The sequence below is a fragment of the Hypomesus transpacificus genome, chromosome 18 (genome assembly GCF_021917145.1).
Source record: "Hypomesus transpacificus isolate Combined female chromosome 18, fHypTra1, whole genome shotgun sequence".
Lineage (NCBI taxonomy): Eukaryota > Metazoa > Chordata > Actinopteri > Osmeriformes > Osmeridae > Hypomesus > Hypomesus transpacificus.
In genome coordinates this window covers 14,517,122-14,527,982 of record NC_061077.1, presented here as the reverse complement: position 1 = coordinate 14,527,982, position 10,861 = coordinate 14,517,122, and the positions used below count along the sequence as shown (strand labels likewise).

Genomic DNA, 10,861 nt, shown 5'->3' with positions numbered 1-10,861 from the left:
AACAAATTATAGGGGAGAAATCCCCAGACCCCCCACTCTCAAAATGCTGCTGACATTCATGAGCAAATCTTTGTGCAAAGTCTTTAACCACGCTCTTTACATGTAAGCGCGTGTACATGTATTCTTTATGCTTAGGATGGCCAGACCTGACAGCTTCTGTTGTGACATGGAGCTTCTGAGATGTTTTGATCAGGTTTAGCTTGGAAAATTACATTGACGGCCCATCAATAACACCAGTCCGCGTAGCAGGATCAGAGCTATGCTACAGTTAGCTACCTGCGGGCTCGGCGGTCTGTCTGACCATCTGCAGCCCCCGCGGTGTGGGGGCTGCGGGGGTAATTTCTACGGGCCTACTGTATTTTATTACCCTTCGAGAGTTAGAACCGGTCTCGCGACATGTGAGAGTCCATTCGTTTTGGTGCTCATGGACTGCCGGCTGTTGATCGGGTGGGGAAATTGTATTTAATCTACAACAAGGAAAAATAGCATGCGTGAAATATTCTAGCTGCACTACAGCTTTGATGAAACACGACTGCCGATTTCAGTTTATGGTTCAATCTGTATGTATTTGAACCTCTTTACACGTTACAGAATTTGTGTACTGCCGCTCCGAACTATTTTCTGTGGTTTTGGCGAACACCGGCAAGCAAAACATGTCGACCTAATGAGAACCACTGGTAGCGAAATACCAGAAGCTGCACGCAAGGAGCGCCTACTGACTCGACTTTTTCCAGAACTGCTAAAATAAAGACTGGTTGCACTTTGCTGGTAAAGGATCCTCGATTCAGGGATACATTCTCATTTGTATCTGAAGTTTTAAGATTCTTTCTAGACTGGGGCGCACATTTACTTAAATTCCAGGAATCTAGGCAACCACCCTTGACTAAGAAAAAGCAGAAGTCACAACTTGGTTTCAGTGAGAGTTCTGCAGGAATGTCGCAAAGAGAAAGACCCAAGTTCTATAGACAGGAGGTCAACAAGGCTACTTGGGAGGTTCCTGAACGGTACCAGAGCCTGTCCCCTGTCGGTTCTGGGGCCTACGGATCGGTTTGGTAAGTAGCCCAGTCTGCGTACGTAAACTATAGGCACCGACCGCATTCATTTAGGAGAGAGGCCTGCATCGATGCTAAGGTTAGCTCTACGGACCTAGATTAGAGTAGTACTAGCCTGCTAGCCACCTCGCCGAGGGCCACGATCTCTAATTTGCAGCATAAGCGATTGCAAGGAACACTTAAGCTAAAATGATTGATGAATGATTAGTTAAACTTAAACTTGTACTGGAAGTACAAGTACTGGAACTATGCATGGACGTTTAATTGGAAAACGTGAATCTAATGCCTGACAGTTATAGTTTTGTAGACTGGCAGCTTTGTCTAAGTAATTTGGAAAATGCGCCCGTCTGCAAACTGCGTTTACTGTAGTTTGGTTACTAGTAACGCTAGCTAGTTACATTGATGGTGAAAGGAGATATGAATATTACACTGTAGTTATAATAGGCCTACTTTCGAAGCGCATTGATCAACTAGCATTCCTCCAGCTACTATAGGATTTATAAACGGTTGTACATTGATCATGATGTGCTTTTTAAATTACTCATGTCTAGGTTTGAAAGGTTGAAGAGATGTCGTAATTTTACTTCAAGATTGCAGTGTTCCGTTTCGCTAAATTCCCACAGGAGGAAGTCATATTTTGTTGTTTTGTCCCTGTCAGAATCACTTAATAACTTAAAAAAAAAAATGTTTTGAGTTCTTTAGAGAAACTAAAGTGAAGCCTCAAACTGCAGTCTTGACAGTTCATGTTGTGACATGACAATCGGACATGTCCGCATGGCTGGACTCGGCAGGGTTGTTTTTCTCACCAGATGTTTGTTTTGCAGCCCAAAGAAGACAGCTGCACTGTTGCTAAGCAGTAGGATATCTGATGCAGGTTAGATTACAATTGGGTCAAATGTGTACTGAATGAAAGACCGGTAGACGCATATATAACGACTATTAGGACAGTATATATTTAGCTAAAATGGCCAATTGTGATATCTTTCCATCCCTAACTTCAATTGTTGTGGAATTTAGGAACATTTAATCTAAAGGTTGTTTTATTATCGCACAGATAACATTGATTGATTTTTATTTTATTTACTCTAATCATAAAACACAGAATTTGGAGTCCTTACAACATTTCTAGAGCTCACTATTGCTTCTGTGTGTACTCCTGTAATGACTTTGGCAGGCATCTATCCATTCTGACTGTGGTTAGCTCAGACACAAGAAGAGGAAGTGAGAGAGTGAGAGAGTGAGAGAGTGAGAGAGTGAGAGAGAGAGAGAGAGTTCTCAGTCTGTCACCAGTAGATCTGCAGGTCCTACCTATGTTTGCTGAGAGAAGACATTTTCTGCTGATGTTCCTATTTTTCCTTCAATTCAGCACTTGATATGGTTTTAACTGCGCACTCAGCCCTTTTGTGAGACTTTTTAAAGTAATTAATGACAGACAAAATTAGTTTAAATCTGGAATAGTGTTGCAGTGCCTGTTGCCGGCAAACACTTCAGTATGTGTTTCTTGCAAACCGCTCAACTTCACTGCATGTCCTTGGGTCCAGAGCATGAAATACACCTGCCACATTTTAACTTTATACATTGCACGGTTCTGGAGATAACCGAGCCACAGACACACAAAACACACACACACACACTACTGCATTTATAGTAAGATGACAACCTTGCATAATTTCTAAAGTCTAAGTTAATGCTTGTGACATATTGATGCATGGAAATGATTCCCATTCAGACATGCCAAGATTGATATTGTTCATTGTTAAAGGGGTAATGTTAGCCAAGCCATCATTAAATTGCAGCTGGAGACAAAGCTATAACATGCCGATTGTTCTGTGTCTGTGGCAGCTCGTCGTACGATGACAAGACGGGTATGAAGATAGCGGTGAAGAAACTTTCTCGGCCTTTCCAGTCCATCATCCACGCCAAGAGAACTTACAGAGAGTTACGACTGCTGAAGCACATGAAACACGAGAACGTGAGTTCCTTTCTCACACACACGAGCACCACATCAGTTTAGATACGCACATTTAATCATCTTCCTCTTTTAAAAAGCTGCAGGGAGTAACAAAATATGCAACTGTACCAGCGATGCACTGTTTCACCTAGGACATAGGGCATGACAGCTCATGCTTAAACCAAGCAGTAGCCACTAAACCGCTCTAGTCTGTGCATTATTTACTTGTCCAGCGACTTGTCTTTGTCATAGGTGATCGGGCTTCTTGATGTCTTTACACCTGCCACAAGTCTGGAGGAGTTCAATGATGTGTGAGTAAACTCGCTTGACATGAATAATCCACCACAGCAATGGCAGTAGCTGCTTGTTGTTCAGGATTGCCATGCAAGGCTAGGCAAGCCCCTGGAGACTGGCCTGCAGATTGAATGCTGGCATTTTCTTTCACGTAATGACTTTTTCACTGGGGCTAGTTGAAGAATCTTTCTTTGGTGAGGAGTGTCCTTTGATAGTTACTATTAGTTCTGCACCAAGCTAAGTCTGTTTTGAGTTTTGAAATGACCCCCCCCCCCCCCCACTTGTGCTCTCAAATTGCCCCACTGCCCCCAGATGAACACTGTGGAGAGTGGAGGTCATACCTGGTCACACAGATCCAGAGGGAGAGAATCAGGAATCCTGATCTATTGCCTTTCAAATGCTCTGCTGCCCTCTTGCTCTCAATAAAACATTCAGCAGAGCAGCTGTTTTCACTTGCTCCATCTCTGTGCCCACGCCAGCTTAGAAACGGATCTCAGCTCTGTCCAGGAAAACCACATGATATTAATATAGTGATGCCCCCCCTTTCCATCAGCAATGATAGCATGACACACAAGGGGAAGTCCATAGCTCCACCTCTACTCCTGTTTCTATAGGAAGAGGAGGGAGAAGGACAAGAAAAGGGATTGTGAGTATCCGTGGATCAAGACTGATGAGGGAACCCACTATTAATATATTTTATTAATGTTTCTTCTTTCAACCCTGCCCAGTGTCGTGTATTTGTATTTGGTGTCAGTCGTTCTGACCAGAGACAGGAAGTACAAGCCCAAGCTTAACCGGATGCTATTTCAAGCATTCACTTTACTGCGTGAAAAAAAGTCGATGAGCCTTTGTCTAGTCATGAGATAGGCGTTACCTCTGACTTGCTAACCACTTGGCCTACTGCCTCCCCTCTCCCCCCTTTCCCTCTGAAGTACATGACAACCGTAGAGGTTTCATAAACTGCCAAGGTTATTTGATTTGTATTGTCCACTGATGCAGCTCCATTAAGACCACTTATCTTTGTGCGTGTGGGTTTAGGTCTAATGACATTCCATTTGTGGAGTGCTAGGCCCACTGAAAGCCTAGGGTGCTTGGACATATGAGCAGGGTACCTGAGCTGACTCTCAACCATGTAATATGGGACAGCAATGACCTGGATATGCAATGGTGGGCAAGACAATAATGTATTTATTTAAATAATTTGTTTCTTCCCACTAATGTTTTTTTTCATACCTCACCAATGTTCCCATTCTGAATGTCTGGAACTGTGACAGTGATGATTATTCTGTGCTAGTATTCACCTTCACTGAAGATGGCCTCAGGATTGCCCAGACACCCACCAGCTTTTTAGCTGTGTCGTTTTGTGAGCGTCTTGCACACACACGTTTTTGTGTTTGTGTTCCCAAATGTGGAACTTGTTGTGCTTTGGGACAGCTGATGTGGTTGGAATCTAAAAGATGATGGTGGCTGCAGAAATGTTCTGGCACAACTACCAAATCCCATTCCCAAGGCCTTTTCTTGGCACTGTACCTTTCCATAATCGTGATCAAGGTGGCATGACACAACAGAAATCATATCACTTATCATATTCTCTGACATAAGGACCTAGAGGATGCATTTCCAAGTTTTTGTGTGTGTCCAATGCCTTGTTGTTGTGTTTTGAAGTGAGGTCATAACCTCAGTCTCTTTCAAATGGTCTTTCTACTATGTGTTTTTCAGCTACCTGGTGACTCACCTGATGGGCGCGGACCTTAACAACATTGTCAAGTGTCAGAAACTGACAGACGACCATGTCCAGTTCCTAATATACCAAATTCTCCGGGGACTTAAGGTGGCACATCTTGACATGATGCACAGCACAATTACAGAACCTGCAGTTCAGTTACAGGGAACTGTTGAACTGGTCCCATAAATACATTTCTGATCAATCAATGATTTTACCTAAATCTAATAATCTTTTCTGTCCTTTTTTTCTCTATGTCTGTCTCTCTCTCTCCCCCCCGCTCTTCCCTCTCAGTACATCCACTCGGCAGACATCATTCACAGAGTAAGTCCCTTGTTTGATGTGGCTGTGATTCAGTCAGGACAGAGACCAGTCATCCATTCTGCTCTGTAGTACACACAGTGCGTCCTTGTGTTGGTTTAACGGCGCTTCAACCTTGCCTGGCTAGGGCTCGCCTTGTGCAAACACAATAAAAAGGAAAAGGAAGAAAAACGATAAACAGTGACTTTATATCTCACACTGACTCGCACTGTGTAGCTTTTTTACCCAAAGGCTAAATCAAAGCGCATATTTATCTTGAACCAGTCAGCGCTGGTTAAATACGTTGATGTTTGAATAGAGATGTGACCATTAGGAGATTAATATCATCAATCTTGTACACCATCCAGGACCTGAAACCAAGTAATCTGGCTGTGAACGAAGACTGTGAACTCAAGGTCAGTCACACCCCCCCTATATTAAGCTAACCACAGATTCACCTTGGCTTGAAGCTCAGGGCGAACAGACTTTTAGGCCAAGTGATCAAGAGTGATCCATGTATTAGCCGTCTTGATGGTTCACCTGTCAGCATCACCTGATGATGTCTCTCCGTAACCTGGGCAGATCCTGGACTTTGGGCTGGCGCGCCACACAGACGATGAGATGACGGGCTACGTGGCGACGCGCTGGTACCGCGCTCCTGAGATCATGCTCAACTGGATGCACTACAACATGACAGGTGAAGACCACAACGGCTGCTCACAAACTCTCCCCTTCAAGTTACTTTGGAGTTCAAGTCTTCTGTCATGCACTGAAATAGCTTCTGTTTAAGTTTTGATACTCATGTTGTTGTCCTACTTACTCTTCAGTTGACATCTGGTCTGTGGGGTGCATAATGGCGGAACTCCTTACTGGACGAACTCTGTTTCCTGGCACTGACCGTATCCTTTCATCGCTGTCTTGATTAGTCATGATATGAGTCCTCGACTTGACCTAAATAATTGAAGGTGTTCATTTACATGGGTGGTTGGTGACTCATGGCGCCAGAGCACACCAGTTGACAGCCGTGCCGGCTTTTGTTGTGCTTTCGGCTTCTTTTGCAGGTTGAGTAGCAGAAAATGGTTGTCCGTGTTTGTGCGTTCTGAGCCATGTCTTTGCTTGTGTATTTTTCCTAACTTCTGTCTCGTCCTTGGTCCTACCTTTTTGTGCCACTAATCCTTCTTATACTCCTTTCTTACCCTCTAGCATGTTTTTTTTATGAAGCTGTAGAGTCCTCTCAAGTGTGTCTGCATTGATTGATAGTTCTTGTTCTTGTCACGCACCGTTTCCAGACTTTTCTACATGCCACAGCTGCTTATAATTTCTCCACACTAAGGAAGTCCTTTGTTGCAGCACGTTGGCGGCAGTCTTCCCTCGCTACACACCTATACGTCTGTTTATGGACATCAAATCTCTGTTCCTGCTGAATGTGTGCTGGCTCCCATTTGCTGTTTGTCTTCATGCCTGCCTGCCTGCCATGGTTGTCACACCAACCGCTTTTTAAGGAAGGGTCAATTCTGGCCTGGTTTTCCATTAGCAAACTGTCTCAGCGTCCATGTTTCTCATCTACGCACTAGATGGCACTTGGCAGTTGTCTGACTGTGCACAATCCTGTTGATATTGACCATCCAGAGTAGTGCATGCACCTTAAAATACCAGTGGAAGTTAACTATTAATAAAGTAATGTATTAGGATCTCATAAATTACAATGTTGATAAACATAGAAAAACCAGTTTTGGTGTTCTAGAGAGGGAGGTTGTGTACTAACCGGTCAGTGCCGGCTGATGACTCCACGTCTGCGTCCAGTTCCTGTTCCTTTACCGTGGTCTGGTAGACATTGATCAATTGAAGCTTATCATGCTGCTCGTCGGAACCCCAGGGCCTGAACTCTTGATGAAAATTTCTTCAGAGTCTGTGAGTTCATAGTTCACATATGCACTACCAAGTCCTGTGTTCTAAATTTGCAACCCAAAGAAAAGACTGGTTTGGTATGCATCAGTATGCATTTACTCTCTCTCCCTGCATATGCAAAATCTAGTTACTGATTTAGTCCCCTATTGATTGACATTTCCTAGACGTTCATGTGTTACGTGCTGAGACTGATTACTCATTAACTTCTTACTGACTTTTTCTTCCTCACTAACTGAAGTTTCCCTTCCTTCCTCACACACCAAGCCTTAATCGCCTGTTTCTGCCTGCTGCCTAACTCTCCTCTCATCCCTTGCCCTCTTACGCTTCCCTCACTCTTACCTCACACTTCAAACATTGGGCTGCTCTCGTAGAGGTCAAGGTTCTGGCCACCACACTGGTTCCAGCTGCTACCATCTCTACCTTACCGCTGTATCCCCCTTGACATGCGCCTCCGTAGATATAAACCAGCTTCAGCAGATAATGCGGCTGACAGGAACGCCCCCGGTGTCTCTAATAAGCAGGATGCCCAGCCACGAGGTGAGCAGGACCCACACAACAAACCCTTCTGTAGTCCAGAACAGGACCGGGCTCTCGGAAAAAAGTTCGACCAAGCCTAGAGCCAAGAATGTAAAGATGTATTTACATTTTTTTTATTGAACTTTTTATAAATCCAGGAGTTGGCAATGATCTTGGCTGTTAGGCTTAGCCGCCTCGTGAACAACATTGATGGCAAGTCTCCTTAATCCAGTGTCCTTTAGTTGACCAAAAGGAACAGAATGTTCGCTGACAACCAGCCGAGAAGTTTTATGTCTCGCCTACAAATTCAAATGAAACCTGCCTGCTGCATGTGAGTGACAGTGGCAACCTTTACCGGCTCATAACATTTTGCTTGCTAAAGCAGTGCAGAGCATCAATATGCCTCACACAACACACTAACTCTCAGGAGTTTACGCGTACATTTTTTAACAAGTAACTCGATCATTACTACACCTAAAAATAAGTTGAGAACTTTTCCCCCCCCCCCTCTCCTCCTTTCACTGGCTTTGTGCTCATTTACTGAATTTGCTGCCAAAATCTTTCTGCTGCACTGTCAATTTGATGCACTCATCTTTTGTAATCAAGTGACAGTGCTTAAGTGGCTGAGTAAGTATTCTCGTATTCACATGCTCCCTGAATGAACTTCTGTTGTTTCCTTGTGTCTAATAATCAAGAGAAAAACACTAATGTAGGCTGGATGGGTAGATCAAGGTTATATTATGTGGGCAGCAGGTTGCCTTTGGCAGTGACTGAGTTTAATAAAAACATTTCTCTCCACAGGCTAGGAATTACATCAACTCTTTACCACAAATGCCCAAGAGGAATTTTGCTGATGTGTTTATAGGAGCCAATCCACAAGGTAGGACAGACGTGCAATAAGCCTGAGAAAGACAGATCCCTATATGGGCGAAAGATTTTAGAGTTGCGTCAGTGGTCATAATCATTCTCAGTGTCAGTGGCCTGATGTATCTTCCTGGGCCTATAATGTTGCTCTGGCTGTAGCGGTGGACCTGTTGGAGAAGATGCTGGTTCTGGACACTGATAAGCGCATCACAGCAGCCGAGGCTCTGGCTCATCCCTACTTCGCTCAGTACCATGACCCGGACGATGAACCGGAGGCTGAACCGTATGACCAGAGTTTCGAGAGTCGCGAGCTTGAGATTGAGGAATGGAAACGTAGGTGCTACAGAGATTTGGAGATGACAAAGCTCTAAACACATTTTGTAGTTGTGCAACATTGTGTTCTGTAGATATTTTATGCACTGTGCCATTATCACATTTATCTCCCATTTCCATGTCTTTTTACAGGGTTAACTTATGAGGAACTGGTCAGTTTTGAGGCTCCATTGTTTGGGGACGACATGGAATCATGAGAGCCGCTGACTACACAGAGCACACCCCCTGTCCCACAACTCTGTAACAGCTGAAGGGATCTGCATAAGTATCACATGACCCTTTGGGAAAACTATATCATTTGAGTGCCTACCATAGTCAATATTTTTTATCTGGCAAGCTTGCATTCTTCTCCCACTATTTTGATGTAGTAGTTCCAAAACGATTTTTAAGGTAAAGAAAAGACTTCTCGAAGCTTGTCACTGTCAACAAATCCTGATTATTTGTATGAATGGTATGTTTTGAATGACACTGAAGCATGTCAAAACCAACCACTATCCTTGGTTCATTGCTGGAATAAGTCACGCTTCTGTTTTTGTCTGTTTTAAGTCGTTTTGTATTCTAAAGAGGTTTTTATGCGAGTTCTGACTTATCACTGTGACACTCAAAAAATATGCTGAAACGTCCTGGGGGAAATATATAGCTGTGCTATTATGCCTATGAATTTAGGATTGAATAGCGATGGAGTAATGCTTTGTCATTCACTGTTTCTCACACTGCCAATCTGTCAATCATAGCCTGGTGTCACAGGTTGTCACAAAATGGCCCATAGGATATTAGGATTTTTAAGGATATTTAGGGATATCTTCAAGGCTTTTACAATACTGTGAAAACTTAACCAAATTATAGGGCATTTTTAATCAGTGAGAATAAATATGGTATAGGGTATACACAACCTCATCCTTCATGAAATTGTTTTGGTCTGCTGCTTGACCATAAGATGTAGTGCTTATGGTTAGGGTTGGAAACCAGACATTATTCATTAAACTCAACCATCGTGGTGTAATCTGGTAGATATTTTCTTATTTGTTCATTTTTTAGCTTCCAGTTTCTATCTCATCTCACGTGCTTCATCAGAGATGTTTTAGGAAACTGCTCTTGCAAGGGCTTTTGTCTAAATAGATGGGTGATAGTCCAATGACTAACCAGTTATTATTTAAAATTAGATGGAGATGTCTGACCCATGATGGTATGTGACTTTAGGTGCCAATTAACCTGGCGCTGAAATAGGGAAAGCGTTTATTTGTTGGTTTAACTTACAAAATTGAATCAAATGTATGTAAATATCTGTTCCATAGTTTATTTTAGAATCTTTTACGACTGTGGTTTATTATTCCATTAAGCAATCACTTTATCAGCATGTACATCTTGTGTTTGTTTGCGTGTGTCTGTGTGAGAGTGAGTTGTGTGTTTACAGGAATTTGAAATATTATGCTAAAACAATGCTCATAAAAATATTACAGAAATGACTAAAAGAATGAGGGAATTAGATGTATTTATACTTTGTTGAGGTATTTATAATCTGAAGGTATGGTATTGTGTCTTTCATCCCCATATCTGAATACTACAGTCCAGCAGTTTAACTAATATCATCACGCCTTTGTTTATAAAGAAATAAAGACAGTTATTTTTAAGGAAGTGTATATTGTCTTATATTCAGAATTCGTAACACATCTGGAAGATTTATGTATAATGTGTATATGCAGTTACAGTATGTGTCCAGGAATGTTTCAGTTTCACGTCTACATGTGTTAAAACGATTTTTCAATCACAATCTATGGATTTAATGAGACACTAGATTTAATAAGACTTTATCATCAGTTACGTTTGTTCATTGCATGTTTTCTCAAGTTTTATTGCACTGTAGCCTGTAGACAAAGGGTAGTCAGATGTAGGTAAATGTTTCATTAATCGCATCATTCA

General features: G+C 42.6%; 1 protein-coding gene across 2 annotated transcripts; it reads left to right on the top strand.

The window, feature by feature from the left end:
* The first annotated feature begins 651 nt into the window (after nucleotides 1-651).
* On the top strand, nucleotides 652-10,572 carry mapk14a (mitogen-activated protein kinase 14a). Of its 2 annotated transcripts, none has more exons than XM_047040245.1 (12): nucleotides 652-1,052; nucleotides 2,895-3,024; nucleotides 3,256-3,314; nucleotides 5,017-5,128; nucleotides 5,315-5,344; nucleotides 5,689-5,736; nucleotides 5,903-6,017; nucleotides 6,148-6,219; nucleotides 7,686-7,765; nucleotides 8,546-8,624; nucleotides 8,768-8,941; nucleotides 9,074-10,572. In XM_047040245.1, exons 1-12 carry the CDS (start codon nucleotides 934-936, stop codon nucleotides 9,136-9,138), a joined length of 1,083 nt encoding a protein of 360 aa, XP_046896201.1. In that variant the 5' UTR covers nucleotides 652-933; the 3' UTR covers nucleotides 9,139-10,572. The 2 variants fall into 2 exon arrangements, with proteins under 2 accessions (XP_046896201.1, XP_046896200.1); XM_047040244.1 differs by lacking the exon at nucleotides 7,686-7,765 and adding an exon at nucleotides 7,152-7,231.
* The last annotated feature ends 289 nt before the right edge of the window (nucleotides 10,573-10,861 follow it).